Genomic DNA, 20,083 nt, shown 5'->3' with positions numbered 1-20,083 from the left:
ATTGCCTCGTTTTCAAAACGCTGAATCCGGATAAATGATCCTAAGGGGAGAGCTATAGGCGAAAAGCCTGGTACACAGGTTAAGGTGGGGGTTCACCTGAAAGCCGTTTTCACGCCGCTTAAAATCGGTCAAATAAAAATATCTTGTTTGCATTTCAAGCAATACAAAAACCCTCCATTCATAACACAAATCAATGATTTGGGGTGTTTTATGAATTTTTGGGTGATTTTTAGGTGTATTTGGAAGGAAATAACTGAGTTTTCTTGAAGGATTGGTAAAATTAAAAGAAATAAGAAATGTTGAAGATTTAGTGAAGTTTTAAAATTAGAATTTGTAGTTAATAATTAATAGACGGATACCAAGTTAGTCCACTAGCAACCTGGGGTGCTCTTGCGTGGTTATCGACTGTCTGTTAGTGTTCCAAAAATCATTTTCTTCTTTCTATCCATTCTTAAAACCTCTTCAAATTTCACTCAAATTCAGGTAGAGCCCCACCTTAAGCTAAAGGTTATCCGCTCTTCCAGTTTAGGTTGAGATATATGAGGTGTTGCCCGGCCTCTTCTTAACAACGATCTATATTTTTAAATGCTTGCTGAGGACTTTCCTCACTCTCCTTGCCCTTTGAGCTGGTCTGTGAAATACGTAAAAATAATGCTTGTTCTTACAGGCTAACTGTGATTGCAGGATTACCGCCTCAGAATTTTTTTTTTTATTTTAGAACTGTTGTGCGAGACTGGCGAGGAGTCATCGTGGTTGTTTTCCTTAATCTTGTCGAGGTCGAGGTCTCGACAAAAATTGCATTTGAAGATGAAATCACGTGTACGTAGACTAGAATAAAGGTTTTTCAGCGTTTACGAGGTTGCGTTTGCCGGTCTACGGGGCGCTTAAGTAATCGTTCCTAGCTATAGCTTACCATGCATCTGCTTTTTCAAAGAGTGGATAGTTTATCCAGCGTATAAACTGCTATCCAGCAGATAAATTATATTAGTTGGAGTGCATTTTATTCACTGGATAGCGGTTTATCCGCTGGATAACTTTATCGACCCTTTGAACAACTGCGGCCAGACGTGATGCGAAACCGATGTATTGGGTCGCGGTCGTCCAGTTGGCGGAGTTGTAGCTTTGGAAGGAGATGGGGATATGACTTCCCTACAAAGGACTGAGTGCCGGGGAGCAGGGGTGGCGCAGTGGTGAGAGCACTCGCCTCCCATCAATGTGGCCCGGTTTCGATTCCCGGAGTTGACGCCATATCTGGGTTGAGATCTGTTGTTGGTTCTCGTCCCTGCTCCGACGGTTTAAATTCTCCGGATACTCCGGTTTTCCTCCCTCCACAAAAACCAGCATTTCCAAATTCCAATTCGTCCTGGAAACAGTGGACGAATAGCCACTCTGTGGATGTGCCACTAAAATTCCCATTTATTTTATTTATTTATATTCCTAAATTCTCTTGTTAAAAAATGGATCCGAATCATTTTTGTCAAACAGTAATTTTATTTGTCCAATAAATTGCACAAAAGGCCCTGGGGCAAGGTCCTCTCAATCGTCTGTATTTTCCTCCTTTGGTGTTGTTTGCGCAAATTCTTGCGGCACTTTCTGTTGAAGTCGATCTTCCGCTACTTTTTTCCGCGCTCGTTCGAGAACCGGTTGAGAATCGGTATCGTGCGGAAATTTTGGAATATGCACTTTAACTTGCTTCCCCTTGACTGTCATTTGCATGGTAACATATCCTTTGCAAAGCGATCGTTCTGGTCGCGCGTCATAAGCGTAGGTGACCGCATTATCTACAGGACCGCGTTCAGGACGCGGGGAAAATGCGGTGACTTTGGACTTTCGAACGCTCGGCGAATATGATGCAACACTCAGTCTTTTAGGGGCTTTGTTAGTTTCTCCGTGACTTTTTACGAGATTTTGACTTTGCATAACATTAAAAATCCCTGGAGGTAGCGTGACTCTTCTTGTGGGGCCAGCCTTTTTCTGCAACTGCGGTGACTTTTCGCAGATTGGATGAAAATTTTCCGTGTGATGGTCATGCAATTCTGCTATAGCACCTTGTTCTTGTTGCCACCTCGGTTGCTGTGACTCGAAGTTCTGTTTGTTGAGAGCAAAGTCATCCAAGCTAGATGTTTCGTTTTCTGGATCAGTGAATGCAAGCTGGGTCCGAAATTTGTTTTCACTTGTTGCATGTTTTCTTCCAAGTTCAAGCGCGGAATGCGCTGTTCGTGTAAATTTACCATCTGTTGATCTCTGGTCTGCCCTGGGGCTTCCTGATCTAATCAGATAACGTGATACGCTAAGATGACAGTCTTGAGAGCTGTCTGGCTCGTGTACTTCCGCCATCCGATCTAAACTATCACACGACTTTGATCTCAATTTCTTTGATTCCTCCACAGATAAGAGTTTGTCCTCTAAATATCGATTGTTTGCATTAGTCTGTTCTGAATGCTCTTGGATTATATCTGCACTTATAGGTCTTAAGTTATAAGTCGAATCTTTGATTTGTTTGTCTTGATAAATCTGTTGTTCTGAAATAGATCCCTCACATGATTCGCTCGGTTGCATAATTAATATGTCCGGTCCCCCTTCATCTGCCTGTGACAGTGAATTATTCCTCGAAGATTTCGGTAGTCTCGGAGACACAATCACTCCTCGATGGTCCAGCTTTAGACCTGGATCAAATAAAGTTTCTCCTGATTTCTTATCTTCCTTCTCCTTCAATTTCTTCAGTTTATCGTTTGAAATTTGGACAAAATTGCGTCGAGACCCAGGGCGACAGGGTGGCTCAATGACTCTAAACTGATGCCTCGCACGGGACCGACCTTCCCTCTCAGTTTGGTCTTTCAACTCGTTACCGGCCATTTCATTTCCCTTATCTCCTGAATCTTGAAAATGTAGCTGCGACAGACCGTAAATCATTCCTTCGCAGCTTGACATGCTTGAAGATCTCTGCGGACGAGGCGAATCGACCCTAGTCGGTTCTGGCATCGAGTATTTCTTGATAGCAACCGCACCTTCACAACGTTGAGCCGCGCGAGCGTCCACCGTAAAACCCTGAGAACGCAGAAGCTTTCTCCTCTCCACACTGATCCCCACGTTTTTTCTTACAGTTTTTATCTCTTCCATTTCCTTCCAAAGGTTCTGTTTCTCTTCGTTGAATTCAGCATTTTTCTGAGTCTTCTTGCAGTCTAAAACTTTAAGTCTTTCCTCGAGAAGAAACCCTTGAGTCTGGTTCAGTCGACGAGTCCTTATAAAACTATCACTCATCAATACCGTCCCTTGTTGCTTTGAGACAGCCATGATAGTAAAAAACTTTACTGAAGTTTCTTGGGTGTAGCGAAAAGGTAACACACATTTGCCGCGACGGTTCAATAAAACGTAGACAACGATGAAGGCAAAGTCCGTGTAAACAATGCGTTCAGTTATATACAATTACGGAAAACTGACCTTGTTTCTAAGATACTCTTGAAGAACAAGTGAAGCGGCAAGATTCAACGTTGCGTGTGGCTTATCACGACACACTACAAACTTGAGAGTTTCATCCGTCGGTTTCGTATTCCTGAAAGCTTTTAGACTAAAAAAACAAAATTGAAGGTTACTTTTGAGCAATTCTCTAGAGATCGATGTTTTGAAGTTGGGAAGAGTTGATCGCAGTATAAATAGCCTTATTCAACCGGAAATCGTTCGTTTCCAATATAGGAAATGTGCGTGATATTTTTCGCGCCTGTTTCATAGGCATTACCACTTTATAAACAGACGCCGCGTGCAGCGGTTTTTTGTTCATTTAAACCAGTTCATTTTATCATTAACAGTTAATAGAAATTCAATATTTGCAGCCACGTCGGTGTTGAAATGAATCGTTTAATGAATATTTATCAAAAGAAACGTGATTCCGTCGCACAAAAGCTTGTCAAGTAAAATAGAGTGCACAATATTCATAATTAGAACAATTGTCTGTCAAATCGCACCCACACAAAAGACATTTTCCAAATTAAAGAAACATGATAATTAAGTAAAAGCTGCTTGTGTTTGATCAGCTACATTTAGAGTAATCTCACTGTTAACAAAGCTCAATATATCTGCGGGTCTTGCGGTAAAGTAATTTAAGTCTTTTCACCTTTTGTACTTGAAAGATGATACTAAAGTTAAATAACTGCCAGTGGACAAAGGCCCTTTGAGTTACTTCACTTTTGTTCTGCTTTGCATCTGAGCAGCAAAAAATCAAGTTTCTCACGTTAATCCAGGATGTCTTGCAGTTGATGAATCCAGTCACTTTCAGTGTAAAGATAGCTTCAATAGAATTAAGGTTAAACTTCGTTCTTGTCACAGCAAAGTTGTAGTCTAATACAACGGGGCCTGCACCCGACGCGAAAATTTAAATTTTTTAATCCCAGATCGTTTTGTGCTCTTTTAAAGACGTATTTGTCCAAGCTGATACAGTTTAATCTGTTGGGATACTTTAGCTGAAAGCTTTAGGAAACGGAGTCGTATTCCTTGAATTTACGCCGAGCTGCTGTTCGACGTTTCCGAAAATGCCAGCTGACCTTATTTTGCATTTTTAACGACGAATTTACGCCTCCGAAAACAAAAGGAATTCAGAGTTTTCCAGTGTTTCGAAACTTTTTCCTGACATTTTTGTCGAAGAAAACTTTAGATTTTCGTTATGTCCAACCAAATCAGAATTTCTGAGACGATTTGCTATTGATCAGTACAGTGTTGTCAATTGTTGATATCAGTTTTGTAACAGCTTGATAAACCGATATTCAGTACAATGTGCCCGGCTGTGCATGACTTGAGGTTCTCTTCCTTGAGGACGCAGATGTTGATACGCCTACCCCTATTTCCAAACTATTTCATATACATAACTTTTAGCTGCTTCTTGTCTCAAAGCTGCTAGTGTGTAACATATAAATATATACGTATTTACTTATTTTATAAAATGTTATGTAATGTGGTGTGTTTATGTCTCTTCAATATATTGTATATTTTTTCTCTTTCACTGCCCGCTTCGATTAGCTTGGTAACCAAATAGTTAAGAGTGATTGATTGCTGTGCATGCCATTAACCCTTTCATCAGTAAAGGACAATGAAGTCCAAGTTCAAAATGATAAATATAGAAAAAAGCAAACAGTGCGACAGGAACATACTTATCAGGCGGCGTTTGTTTGATTAAGGATTTAAATAGAGTTACATTAACAAACACAAAAGTTCTGAAAGTTTCAATGATCATCACAGGCTCTGGTCGCTAAGGCATGACGTACGCGCGCGTCTGTCATCGACCGGCTCTCAGGCACGAACATGCCTGTCGAACGCTAAATTAAACTCAGCTCTCAATATGTATTTTGCCTGGAGGGGAAAGATTTGAAAACGTAGATCTAGGTTATCCGGCCGAATGAACTGTAGCATGACAGGACAGGATCAGAATGGGACCCATTTAGTTTTTCACTTTACAGAACCTTTTTAAGACTCTCAAGGAATTTTTTAAGAAACAGAGTAAAAAGCGATGTAGTTAGTTTTACTGTAATTGGTTTCCATTAATCCTGTTTCTACTTTATAATTTGTAAATAACTTAATTTGATTTATTTTGTAATTGTAATTAATGTAATTTAACAGGGAAGAGCCACCCAGTGGATCTGTTAATAAACCATTATTATTATTATTATTATTATTATTATTATTATTATTATTATTATTACTATTATTATTATTATTATTATTATATGTTTACAGAGTAATTATTAAACCTAAAAATGGTTCAAGATAACTCCATTCTTGGGAGTTACTCCTAAGAAATGATCAGTCAGGAAAAAAACAGATCACTCTCTGCGCCCCCAACCTCCAACAATGTTTAGAATAGGAGTGACGAAACTAAAGAAGAGCAGCATCTCTGTCTGTCTCGTTCTGACTGCGATGCAGCAGCGCATTCACCAAAATAAAAGCTGTGGAAGTGGAAACAGAACTTTGATTGTCTTGTTCTTGGCCCGGTTGTTCGAAAGCCGATTAACCCTAATCCTCGATTAAAAGTTAACCCGGAGGTTCTCATTTCGCTCGTTAAAAAGTCTTAGCAAAGAAACGTCTAGGTCAAAGTGTAGAATTGTGAAATCATCTTTAATCAGGTAATCATACGTCCTATATACATGATCGGATGTGACGTCATCCAACTATTCCAATGGATATCAAATCACTACATCGCCCCCCCTTTTTTTTTTTTTTTTTAAAGAAAAACCGAAAACAAAACTGACTTAAACTATAGTATTGCCTTGGTTTGGGGCATTGAGCATCAGAGTTTGACGTCATCCAACTATTCCAATGGATATCAAATCACTACATCGCCCCCCCCCCCCCCCCTTTTTTTTTTTTTTTTTTAGAATTGTGAATTCATCTTTAATCAGGTAATCATTCGTCCTATATACATGATCGGATGTGACGTCATCCAAGTATTCCGATGGATATAAAATCACTACACCAAGGACAAAAACCTTTTCGAAAACCTTTATCAGTGATTAGTAATTAAACTCGCATCAAAGTTCACGTTAACCAAGGATTAGCTTAATCGAGCTTTGAACAACTTTCTGGATGTTTCGTTATTTCTGTTGTGGGCAATTCCTCGACAGGAAGGTTGTTGAGTCCGTCATGAACTTTAATAACAACCTGTCCGAGGAGAGTGATTAGGAACAGGACGTTCAAATAATAAGACAAAAGGACATGCAGAATAATGAAGAAGGTTCCGCCGTTAGAATTTGGCACAAAAAGCACTGAGAAAAACTGAGAATTAAAACGTTCGGTTTTAGTGAACCAAATACTAGCCAACATTTGAGAAACAAATATGCTTTCAGGCTTTCCGCACCCAGAATATTCTTAAAGAAAAACTTTAACTCCAAAAGCCAAATATATATCTAAATTGTTAGTTTACAATAATTTCTTCTTGGCGCTTCTTTTTTTTTATTTTTTACTCCAAATCAGACTGATACGAAATAACACCGCCTCGAATGAGTCTGTTTCACCTCATTGTGGAGTTACTTTTTTTTCTTTTACAATTAATAAATCTTGTTTGGAGTTATAATGACCACAAATAAAGTAAAGCTACTTGTAAGGAGCTAACTTTAAAACTCTACGTTGAAAATGAATGGTCTGAAGTCCCTGAAGAACTTGGAAACATGTTCCTAATTTTCCACTGAGTTCCATGCCTAATACAAGAGAACCTTAAGACGAACGTAAGGCTGATTAAAACAAGAGGTACACTATAATTTTTTATTTATATTATAATCTTAAAAGTCTATGCGTTTGTAAAAACAAAGGCAATGCGAGTTATAGATATTGTGCGATGATTCCCGGCCCTTTCTGTCGAGGCAACGGCTAGCTTTTCGTGTGTGTCCTCTGGGGTGTGTTAAAGAGTAAGCTTTATTTCTTTCCTTATACACTCCACAGCAACCTAGCATTCTTACAGAACAAGTAGAAAACAATCATTTTGAACTTGCTGAGAGGACGGTCACAAATGATGGCTCCACCACCGAGAAACTCCCGTGAAAACCAAACCAAGCAAACATGCTCACCAGGATATTTTTAATCATATTGAACTAACCAACAGCAGGCAGGAAATGGAAAAATCTAGATGGGAAATGCCTCAAACCCTTCTCCAGGGCCTTCTCGCCATTAAAAATGGCAGTGAGAGAAGACCCTGGACAATAGCCAGGAATAGCTGGCAGACCACGCAATTATAAAAACTGTAAATGGTGAGTTTTTCACCACTGATTTTCAAACAAATAAATAAAAGATAATGGAGCGCATGCAACCAACTATACACTTTAAGATAATAAAGTGACAGGGTTTCAATATTTTTGGCTGGATCTTTATTTTCTATTTTCTTTGATTTGTTGCATTATAATAAATTTGGAGACACTTACAACAGAGATTCAACAAGAGGTTGTAACTCCAATCTTTAAGTGAACTTAAAGGTAAGAGCTTCGTTTGCTTTGGTGTCCTTTGCTTAAGGCAAAAACTTACTCAGTGTAATACTGCATGTGTTATCTCTTACTTCCAGGCAATGGTCGACTGAGACCAGCTGAAGCTTTAACAGATGATTTGGCCCGGGCTCTTTCGACCACTTCATCCACGCATTCAGCGGTGGAAAACTTGGGAACATACACCTTCACCTGTTTGTTTCCAATCGTCATTTGCATCGTGACATACCCTTTACTTAGGGCTTTGTCAGGTCGTGCATCATATACGAAGTCCTGGCTAGATCTCCTTCCGTCAATCTTCGAAACTTTCCTGGGGGAAAAACTCTGATGCCGAGCAATGGACGGTCGCGGTTGGGGCGCGCTTTGGACGCGTCCATACTGACTAGAATTATTCAATAAACTTCCTCTTCGAGTTGCTTTATCAGCGTAAACTCCACTGGAAGGCTGAGAAGCATTGCTAGGGCTGTTCTTTACAAAGTTGTTATTACCATTGTCTTGTACCTTGTCCTTCCATGAAACTTTTCGCTCCGAAAGTTTAGAAAACTTTCGCTCTTTTTTCTCATGGTCTTCGTTTACTGGCACCACATTGTTTTTCGGCTTGGAAAGCTTTCGTTCCATGTTCTCACTGTCTTCATGTAAGGTCACTGCACTTTCCCTTGGAGCACGTGGACTTGATTCGGGAGACGACACCTGCTGACACCATTTGCCTTCTGCGGGGGTAGGGGGAAGTTGAATGTATTTGTCCTTGTCTAAACTCATTCTTCTTAGACCAGCCGTAGTGCTAGAGACACCAAAACTACCTAGACGTCCCCCGGCGGTCATTGACCTTGGCCTTATTGTTGGTCTAGCACATGGGCTTAACGAAATAGTTTCTTCTAAAACCACATTATCATTACAAACTTTACTATCTGATTGCACTGGTTGTTCAGTTGATTTATTCGACAATGTATTTGTTTCACTTGCTGCAGAACTGCTAACACGCGACTTTTTTCTCGAGTTTCCAACAACTCCCGAGCCTTTCCTCGACAGTTTTCTTTCCGGTGTCCTTGCGACTTCGTTGCTTTGCGGGTCAGCCGGGCATGTCCGACTTCTGGGACGCAACGAGACCTGTCGTTCTCTCTTTAGGTAGGCAGTTTGCGGTCTTAAAAATCCATATTTTCTCTCCATACCACTGATGTTTTCAAGAAGAAGTTTTTCTTCATCCTCTGGGTTTTTCTCCTCTACATCCTTAAAGTTTCTCCGGGATCCTGGCCTTAAAGGCGGCGTTATGTTTCTGTAACGAAACTCTTTCGTGCTCTCAGCTATGGTATTACGTCTGCTTCGGCTTTCACCCGACATAAAATCGATTAGTTCTTCACTGTCGGAATTTTCAGCTTCGAGGCATGGCGTCGCCGCCGATTCACGCACATCGATGCTGAGCCGTTTTCTCATCGCGTTACCGTCGTAAAAATCTACGCATGAGATCGTGAAGTCCTTTCCCTCGGATGTCCGTACCGTGAAAAAGTCTTCATTACTATTTTGCTTTGAGGGCAAAATTCGCAGCCCTTTATCGCGAAGAAGCTTTCGCCTTTCCACGCTCACGCCAACATTCTTCTTAACGCCTTTGATTTTGACCAAATTTTGGCGAACGCCATCGATTTCGTCCAAGATTTGCGAACAGTTGTGCTGACTCTCGTAGTCAATTGTTTTGACTCTCTCCTGTAGCCGAAAATTTTCCACTGAGTTTTTACGATGCGTCCTTAAGACTCGCATCGAGGCAACCGAAGGTGCTTCTCGACCACTCCTCACAGACATGGTGCAAAGAAGAAAGCCTTTCGCAGCCTCGAACCTTGCTTTCAAACGTTGTTTAACGCATAACAACCTGTATTTGTTGTGCACATCGATATCAAGAAGAGCTATTGTGCTTTAAGTTTAGTCTAATTAATTCCCACGAGAGAACATTGCACAGTTCGGCCGTTTTTGAAGTTACTGGCTCGCAGGCCGGTGACAGGTTCCTTTCATTAGTTGAAAAGATTAATTGTTTACGCATCGTTAAGTACCCACTAAGAGTTTTTTTTAAAATGCTTTTACCAATAAAGATTTCAAATAAAGCACTAGATTCCAATCGGATTAACCTATTGTTTGGTCTTTTCATCCACTTTTGAAGAAAATAAAATTATAATGAAACTGTTTGCTAGTGGTGACTTGTTAGTCCAGGAAAGGGCTTGAATGTTTATTTTAGATTATATCCAAAGCACTTCAAAACTAAATGTAATATAAATTTCAAAGCAATTGTACAAATAAATTTCTCACTGAATACGTTATGAGTTTTCACAGAGATCTTTTCTATCGCAATCGAGACGATGTTTTTATCAGTTACCCTTGTCTTCCAAACCAATTACCGGTCAGTTAACAACCGACATCCAATTAAGAAAAATGAGGTTAATTGAGAGAAATGCTGTTAATTACACTAAAACTTTTAAATTTCATACATATAGCATAAAATATATCGTGCGAGTTCACACTTCCTTTAACACTAATTGCCTCACACGCGACAAAATACTTGTAATCTTGGGACTGATATAAAAGGATACGTTTATATCCTTATTGTATTAGAAAGCGTCTCGAAGTCTTCTTCAATCATATACAATTTGCCCTGGGGATGGCTAGTGCCGGCTATGTTGATCACAAATTTAGTGCTACTATTTGAATTTAATTCATTCGGATTTTCTAATAAAGCGATTGCAAACTCATTAAGGACAAACAAGAACAAATGATTTTCTTGCAAATGAACGGTATACGACAAGGCGGATTATAGTTCGAAGATGGCAGCGTAATTCTTTTATGGAAGTGAAATATTTGACATTCCGTATTTTGCTAATGAAAGAATTAACAAATGAGAGACCATTAGCAGGTATGTACGCAACTTTTAAGGCAGTTGCAAAATGCAAAAACTTTGCAAAAACTTTGAACAACTTTAAAATCGCTATAAGAAAGTTTGACGTCAGCTCTCTGTTGGACGACGGATGTATGCGTTGTTCTTGCTGTTCATCTATCTAGTTAATTGTCGAATAAATAATATTTTAGGTGTTAATTAATGATAATTAATTATTAGGTTTTCTTAACTTTACTTAATCTTAGTTGAATAGGTTTTACTTTATATTTTTTTTGTCTCCCCAATTAGTAGGGCACTTGTGCTCGGCTATCCAGACTTGAGACTTAAATAAAGTTGTTATTATTATTATTATTATTATTATTATTATTATTATTATTATCATCATCATCATCATCATCATCATCATCATCATCATCATCATCATCATCATCATCATCATCATCATCATCATCATCATCATCATCATCATCATCATCATCATCATCATCATCATCATCATCATCATCATCATCATTATTATTATTATTATTATTATTATTATTATTATTATTATTATGAAAGCCTGAAAAAGATTCGAACTCATGACCTCTGCGCTGCCGGTGCAGTCCTCTATCAATTGTGCTATCAAGCCAACTGGGAGACTGGTCATAATGATATGAATTCGTATTACTGTGAGCTGGGAGTTGGGAGATCAGTTGGTAGAACACTGCACCGATATCGCAGAGGTCATGGGTTCGAAATCTTTTCAAACCTGAAAATTTTTAGGCCCTCTTTTAGCATGAAACAGAAGCAAGGAATATTCTTACTAAGTGAATCAGCCATTTTTTTTTCACAAAGGATCACTGCAACGATCTGTTATATGAAAGGCACAAACGCGCAAAGTAAGTTAAAGGGTGTAGTGGATAAGAGTGAGGTTAATTAGGCACTCCTATCTTCCGGTCTGGCTAATGAGATGTGTACATTAGTACCTTTTAAATGAGTCATCATTGAGGCGGCAAGCTGGATACAGCAAAATAAAATGTCCATATTGAATAACTAGGTCTGTGCCGACAAGACAGATCCGACAGTGCTAGGCAAGGCTTACTCCGCCATCAAGAGGCAGCCAGCTTAGGCGGTCTGCACGTGTTGCCCGCAAGGAGCACAACAGGATTCTTAAGATACTTCTCTGTGATCACAATCAGGGAAGGAATTATACAGACCGCCACTCTAAAGGTTATCCACAGAAGCTGCTACATCAAGACCGGTTCCTGGAAAGCTGTTGCTCTCGGCGACACAACACGCTGGAGGAAGGTGTACACCCAAGGAAGTAATAACTTTGACTCTAAACTGATAATAGAACTGAGGCAGTCAGCCTCTTCCCAAACCTCTTTTCACATCACCCAGTGCATGCAGCAAAATGATGTTTGCCACCAAGATACGTCTTCGTACCCAAACAAGATCTCACATTAAAATACTTCTCTCTGCCTACTCATCTGTTGCACCGGCAGATGGATCACGAGAAATACGTTTCTAGTACTTTTTGACCCTTGATTACAAACAAAACTTTCACGCATACTTTCCAAACAACAAAACTACCAAGAGCAAATAAAACGACGGGGAAAACTCTTACAAAAATTACTTTGAAAAATGTTTTTTTCTGAGGGAACACTCGCTCGCTCAGTGCGGGAAGGTCGGAATCTATTACGGCAAACTCTTCGAGACAGTAAATCGACACAGAACTTGGTTCCAACGCAGAGTTTATTACCAAGACTATACCTCGAGTTCAGTCAAAACGCAACCAAAGAAAATCTTACAAAACACTTGTATTTAAGCCTAAGCTGGTGAGACGACGCGGATTACATCATATCTTAACGAGTCATGCAGATTACAAAGCACAACAATCAATTCTGAAAGTCTATTGGACGAAAGCTAAGCTTACGCTAAAACATTAATTACTTCCAAAAGTAACACAGGTGGATCACACCTTCTTACAGGTTGAGTTACAGCTTGAACGTTAAATACAGTTCAAGAGAGGATGAAGGTACCTTCATCCTCTCTTGTACATTTACGATCTCACGGAACAGTTTACGCCTAAATCAGTGAATAACAACAGGTTGTAGTTATGGCTTATTAAACTTAAACTAAAACACTTTGTAGTTTCTACGTTGGTTTTTGTATTTTTGCTAGCGAAAGCAAAATATACTGAATAACAATAAATTCGCGAGGATGTCAGTGAGCGACTCTGATCAGGTATTATGACATCAGGAAGACAATCATTTGCTTTCTTGTCAGGTGCTGCAACAGCTTTTCGTCATCAAATTCATAGTTGAATTCAGTTTCTTTGAACGATGCTACTGCTAAAGTCATTTTGCCTCAACGCCTTTAGAGACGGATCATATTATTTTGAACGGAGGGGGAGGGGAGGAGGTTGGGCTAGTTTTTCTCGTTAGTGCCAAACGCTTCGTGTAAAATGTTCAATAGGTTTCAAAAGCCACGGTCCTTTGCTTTGTTACTTTGTGTGCTATTTGTTTTCTTCCGCAAAAACTTTACAGAACGTTTTTTGAATTTTTGGTATTTACCTCAACCCCCCTCCCTCCCCAAAATTAAAAGTCAATTCCTTTCCCGATCCAATTTCACCTGTAGCAAGCGCGCGTCATTAAGGACGTCATTCGTGCGTCTGTAATTCGATAACAGACTGCTCTGTTCCAATCACAGTGTGCATTTCATACAGTTTACTGCATATATAAACCTCATTTTATGGACTTATAGTTTTCAAATTAACATCTCTGAATTACAAGTACATAAAGAAAAACAAACCGAACCTTGCGGGCCTTTCAAGATAGAGAAGTACGGATTTTCACCGAGAGTTTTCGTTACAACAATCGCCTTTTGGACGCTTTTGGCTTCCCGACATGAACACAGCTGTCGCTTTCCTCGTATTTATCCTGTACTTTGTATTATTTCTGGATTTATACAACTCATTCGTCAAACTTCTAAATGCAAATAGAGACAATACGCCAAAAAGGTCATGGGTGACTCGTTCGCAACGTCGTAACAAATCCACTGGCTGATTGGGGTAAACTTCATCCCGAAGTGAAAAGTTACAATGGAAACATATGTTAAACCTTTCCATATAAATTTCAAGCTGGCTGATCAATCTGAATTTAAGTATGAAGAAAATGTGACAAACGACTGAGACATTGTCGCTTTATACCATATACTGAACAGTCTTCGCAGCAGGCGTTCGACTGTGGGGAACCGCGAATAAGTTATAACGCTTCGGCCCAGTGAAGATTGGTGAATTGTACGTGTTCGGCGTGAAGCGACTTGAAGCCAAGAAACATTGATTGCCGGTTTTATTCTTATGCCAGGACTAAATGGGGGTTAGTTTCGAAACCCTGTTTTGAGGCCAGGTAGATAGATAATTTTATTTAACAGGGAAAATCATCAATATAATCTTAAAATTTGAACTCTATGAAAATTACAGTCGACCCCCGATAACTCGAACCATCGCTAACTCGAACCTAGCGCTAACTCGAACCAATTTTCCTTTCCTTTCAGGCAATTTTCTATATAATTTTACCCTTGATAACTCGAACCTTTTTCAATTTCCCTTGAAGGTTCGCGTTATCAGGGGTGGAATATATTCTGGTTTACATGTTCTCTCTGTTCTCAGAACGTTCTGACGTCATTTGCGTATTACAAAGCGTGCGACAAAAACCGCCGGACGGTATTTTTCTCATGTTTTAATATAGTGCTTCACTACATAAACAGAAGCAATTTAAAATAAAACCCCTTCATCTGAGAAGCATATGACCCACGATATGTTTATAACCAACAGCGAATCAATAAACGGCAACTCCAATAGTTTTTTTTTTTCAATAAAATCTTTCCTGTAAACCTAGACGGTTAAAACAGGACGTTAATGACAAATCGCCTGTTTTCAATTCCTCATAACCGACAACATGACACTAGAGGAAAGACCCGACGAACAGTAAACTATCGCAAATTGCAGTTGAAAAGGGAAGTGGATTATTTTTGCTTATTTAGCCTGGTTGCACGCAAATTAAAACTACAGACAAACTGTGGAAAAAATTAACCGCTTAACACGATTCTGATCATCTGTAGGAATAACCAATCGAAATTTCTTTTGACAACCAGCTGGTTGGTATGTAAAATATGCAATTAACTTTAGTCAAATAGTTTTTATTCTACTGAGGTTCATTAGTAAATTATCCTGCGACCTTAACATAGAGGGACGATTGAGAGCTAATTGACTTTAAAATGCCAAAGAGCAGCCATCTATAAAAACATACGACATTTTAGGAAATGGTTCGATGTTAATCACTCACGATTTATAAATTTGTCTTGCCCAGGGTATTGTTCTCACAGGATATTTAATACAAACGTCAAATAAAAGGAAGCAAATTAACTCATTTATGTCTCCTATAGACTGCGAGCAGTGGTAAGTTTTACTTCAGATCACCCGTGCACAGTGACGGTAAATTTATACAAATTAGAATAGTGAACGAGGAAGGATGGCTTGTTACTCTCTCGAGGCTTCGCCGCGCGCTACAGAACTTAATAGGAGAAGACAGAGACTGCTTGTAGTCTAATTACAATATAGCTACAAACACAATTCCTCACTCTTTGGCTACATTGAAAAAGTATCGTAGCTTATAAAAAGGCGGACCTAGGGCTGGCTTCTCTCCGTGCAATTCAAAAAGTTCTGATGTATGTATCTATGTTTTATTCACGACACATAACACAATACATCACACATAGCAAGTTTACTACAACTTATAAGAATGGAATAAAACGGCTGGAGCGAAGGGGAGGGGAGAGGAGGGGGAGGGTTTTTCCATGTCTTAAAAAAGTGCAATTCAAAACACTCTTAACCTAACATATTCTAAAAATAATAACCCCCCTCCACTTTGTTGTATTTATCTTCTCCCAACAAACCAATCTCCAGCACCTCCATAGTTATCGCAATGTAGTCGAGAGAGAACCAAAAAAAGAAAAACCCGCCGGCGAAATGACGGGTCACGTGACCTTCCATTTATTATTAACCAGGCACAGTCTCCCATCGCCACTGTGAATACTGAGATGTTTCCAGGCTCTTCTCTATGTTCAATCAGAAACTCCATTGTACACGTGATTGTTGCTGTTTCAATCAGCCAGATATTTAATCCACTCTGGAGTAGGGTAAGTACATATAAAACTCCACAAAGTCCAAAATGGACTGAGATGAGAAATCTGTTGCCGGTTTTGGTCCACCTTCAAAGTTAATCTATAAACGGTTTTCGTTATTTTAATACGAGAAAAGAAAGAAATTGAATGAAAGGAGGAGATTGAACTTTGCCCACCGCGACCATTCATCAACCAAACTTCGTATCTATTTATTGGCGTTTATTACACGCCAAAAATAACAGGTCTTTTTTGTGCTTGTGGGCATTGGAACATGTTCTCCACAATATCAGTAGAGATATAAAGGGATATAAAGGTAGAACTTTCATAATATCGTACCCAGATCTCCCAGGGTTTCGACATTCCCGAACCGACTGAGATCAGGGTACGAGATTGGAACTTTCACTAATAAGCCAGATATAGCGTTTAATGGAAGCAATCCACTGTAGCCCCGAGATATGCCTGGATCTCCGTTTTTTCGGTACTGTATAAGAACTGTTTTAATTGCATTTTTAATTCAAGAGGAAATGTTGATGCAAATCAAAATTAAATTCAAACTTAACAACAAAATTTTAAAGAATCATGATCTCAACTTGGTATATAAGACAAAGTTGGGATTTAACCTGTTTTCAAAGAAAACCGTTTTGTAACTTAGCATATATATGTTCGGACTGATCATTTTTTAATCTGGCTGAATATTGAAGTTTCCATCGTGAATCCATTCGTCTAACAAAGAGAAAAAATTTTTTAGCGTTATCTTCTTATAAACAAAGGCCGAAAAGTAAACAACAGAGTACAAACTCGAGTGTTCAATCACAACACATAACTGATGTTTTCTGGAACCTGGGCTGTTCCTGATGTTTTGGAATTGAGTTAACCGAGTGGGCGTGAATTAATCCCTGATTAATATCACAGGCCTATCAAAAATATTAAAATCAAAGAGGTGGAACAGAGGTCGCGCCGATTTCCGTTGCGTGGGCTCAAAGTGCGGTCTGATTAAATGATGTTTGGGCAGGAGCCCAGTGGGAGAACACTTAGATACCGAACGTGATCAAAAATTGGATTATTATTGCTTTGCGCCCCTCAGTTATCAGAATGAGATTGTATTTCAGTTCTGAACTGATATCCGACGCAGTTAACATTTTCTGCAAACGAAAACACAGCATACTTATTTCAGATGCTCCTGCTTATTTTTAAATTGTGTACGCGATAGACTAACAATCGACATAGTGAATTTCTTAACCAATCATCAGTAAAAAGCCCTCATATCGAGCTTGCCACATGACAAGCCGATAAACCAAACTGATTGAAGGGCTGACACTACGACAAAGGGCAATTTATTTAGGCCAATATTTCAACTGATACCACCAGTAAAGTGAAGTCTGGCACGTACATCTCTACTACAAGAGATCCGGCAACGAAACGTATTCAGCCGGAACAGGTTATTTGTGGGTCGTGTGTGGTGGCCTGCATTCAAACGTTTACTGAGAAGTCAACTTGCTGACACTATTATTACTCGTGTTTCTTAGCAACAAACCACAGCATTAAAACAACAATTTTGTTTTTGAAATATCATGCCTCTAGTTAGAACATCATGGTATTAAAATACCCTTGGAGTGATTGCCTTTGCTTAGTTGTCAAATCCGCCTTAGAGTATTTCAAATTATCGCAGAATAATAACGAGAAATGACCGTCCTCAATTCACTGAAAGCAACTTGGCCGACTGATTTGGTTAAGACTCATAAGCTAATCAGCACACGATAAAGGACGGTTATTTTATTGAAGAAAAAGAAAGCAGTTTGCCAAAGCGGTGAAATTAAAATTTCGTAAGACTCAAATCCGTCTCTCTCTTTGGGAGGTGGGTGGATGTGAAGTGCCTTTACTATTCGCCATTTATTAAGGAAGAAAAAAAGGAAAGAAAGAAAGAAAGAAAGAAAGAAAGAAAGAAAGAAAGAACGAATGAATTGAACGAACGAACGAATGAATGAATGAATGAATGAAGTGAAATGTGTTCCGTCAAGATTTTTAAAAACATGACGCCTAAATGCGAGACCATGTATTCCTTAACGTTTCGAAATCGCATCGAATCAACGAGTTTATCGAACGGTTTTGTCTGCTATAAATCCCAGTATTAGCAGAGTTTAGTCCAGGAAACACCAATGGCCGGCACAAAACCAGTGGAACACAACAGCATGTAAGTCCATTTGTAATGTTATAGAAGACAAAATCATAGAAGTCTATTTCTTGCAGTATTCTATGTCAGGAGGGCATGGGCTCCTCCACCCACCTCCCGTAGGGAGGGCCTGAAATTCAGGTTATACCCTGTGGGGGAAGCTTGCTACACCTTCTCAGAAGTCAGTTGGCTTGATAGCTCAGTTGGTAGAGCACTGCACCGGCATCGCAGAGGTCATGGGTTCATAGCTCAGTTGGTAGAGCACTGCACCGGCATCACAGAGGTCATGGGTTCGAATCCCGCTCAAGCCTGAATTTCAAGGCTTTCTTTTCGCAACTGCGTTGCGTAAATAACTGCAAGGGTCTTTCTTCTATTTTTAAATCTGCCACTCGCAGTTCAAATATTCAAATTCAGATATTTAACTGTATGTGCGGAAGCTCTGCGAAAGCTATGTGTAATGAAACGAACAGGTTTTACTTACGGCAAAAAAAAAAAAAAGCACGAAACAATTTAACCTACAGTAAGAAATTAACAACGAACGTACTTTGTCAAGTAAAAACAAAACCATTGAAACTGAATAAATGGATAAAATCATTTCGGCGTTTTCTCGTTATTAATAAAGATGTCACATAACCCAACAACTCGGAAATAAAGAATGTTTTTTATTCATATTTTTAAAATTCTCAATTCAAGCGCCCTGGCATTTTCGTTAGATTGTTCAGATAAAGAACGAAAAACGAGCGTGCACTAGAACATGCCTTGGTCAGTTTACAACCTCGCAGACCACATTATATCATTCTTTTCTAGTACTGAATCGTGATTTATCTTTGTCTGTATGGATGGCCCTGCATAAATACTAACTGGAATTTATACAAATTCGACAATATTTGGAGCTTAAATCCCTACTTGGGAATATTGAATAACAATCAGCACCGAAGAAAATTAATAGCTTGAGTTGAATCATCATGAATTGAACACTATTAATTATTTAGCATTTCATCTACAGACTTAAAAGTAAGAACCACCTTTTACAGCGGCATTACGACAGTTTCGTATGAGAGTTCTTCACATTAAATTTTATTTGAATGTCAGGCACACTTTAAATAGCTTTTACCCACGGACTTAAAAGTGGCAACCACCTTGCACACTTTAATAGCGGTACCGCACAAAAGTACTTCCGAATGGCCACACTAGGGTTTACATACAGATTCAAAATGGGGATCGATCATGACGGTATGACTCGCGTTTTGATTTTGAAAAATGCTGAAAATGTCGTCGCATTTGGTACGTAAAATATTTGTATTATTTAATGGAAATATGACTCCTAGCTTATTTCACGAAGATTGCACTTGATGCGCAAATTGTCACGTACGCCGGACACGAAAAAGGAACAGAGGTTCGATTGACTGATGAAGAAAATAGCACATATGGCATGATATGACATGAATTATCCGAGATACTGGGAAGATCTGAATAAAACATGAATTCGAGTTAACAAGATCGTAAAGTAACACTAAATTGGACAAGAAGTAATGATAGCAATGAATAAAATAATTCCAAGGTCATCTTTTATGAATAAAATACTTCCTTGCTCATCTTTTCACAGTGGGCTCTTGTTTTGGACGGAACGGTCATGTCAGAAAAGGTTCGATTTATGGCTATTTGTTGTCTCACAATGAATGCGATAAGTGATGTCTTTTGTACTCGTACTATAATTAAATAAAACCGACCGGACCAAAAATGGCTATTTTCGGTATTTTATACTTCATTGCATGAAAGAAAACAATGGTGACAAGTTTATTCAACAAAAACCATCTTAGCTCTGGCATACTTTATTTGCAAGTTTTTTGGTTGGGTCGGTTGATCTTTGTCTATCACCTTGCCGATTGTTGCACATGCAATCGAAAATCAGGA

At 39.1% G+C, this 20,083-nt stretch overlaps 2 protein-coding genes across 2 annotated transcripts; both read right to left on the bottom strand.

Moving 5' to 3' along the window:
• Positions 1 to 1,414: 1,414 nt before the first annotated feature.
• On the bottom strand, positions 1,415 to 3,952 carry LOC146470038 (uncharacterized). Its single transcript, XM_085122143.1, has one exon. The coding sequence runs from the start codon at positions 3,292 to 3,294 to the stop codon at positions 1,537 to 1,539; it is 1,758 nt and encodes a 585-aa protein (XP_084978269.1). The 5' UTR covers positions 3,295 to 3,952; the 3' UTR covers positions 1,415 to 1,536.
• A 3,505-nt stretch (positions 3,953 to 7,457) lies between these two features.
• On the bottom strand, positions 7,458 to 10,454 carry LOC146470037 (uncharacterized). Its single transcript, XM_085121984.1, has one exon. It carries the CDS (start codon positions 9,747 to 9,749, stop codon positions 8,019 to 8,021), a length of 1,731 nt encoding a protein of 576 aa, XP_084978110.1. The 5' UTR covers positions 9,750 to 10,454; the 3' UTR covers positions 7,458 to 8,018.
• Between the last annotated feature and the right edge of the window lie 9,629 nt (positions 10,455 to 20,083).

The sequence above is a fragment of the Pavona decussata genome, unplaced genomic scaffold, assembly GCF_977016875.1.
Source record: "Pavona decussata unplaced genomic scaffold, jaPavDecu1.1 SCAFFOLD_114, whole genome shotgun sequence".
In the NCBI taxonomy this organism is placed as follows: domain Eukaryota; kingdom Metazoa; phylum Cnidaria; class Anthozoa; order Scleractinia; family Agariciidae; genus Pavona; species Pavona decussata.
The sequence above is the reverse complement of the archived record's forward strand: the minus strand, read 5'-3'. Positions and strand labels throughout refer to the sequence as shown.

Excerpts from the sequence above, each read along its gene's own strand:
- LOC146470037 (XM_085121984.1), bottom strand. The coding sequence starts at position 9,749 with ATGTCTGTGAGGAGTGGTCGAGAAGCACCTTCGGTTGCCTCGATGCGA.
- LOC146470038 (XM_085122143.1), bottom strand. The coding sequence starts at position 3,294 with ATGGCTGTCTCAAAGCAACAAGGGACGGTATTGATGAGTGATAGTTTT.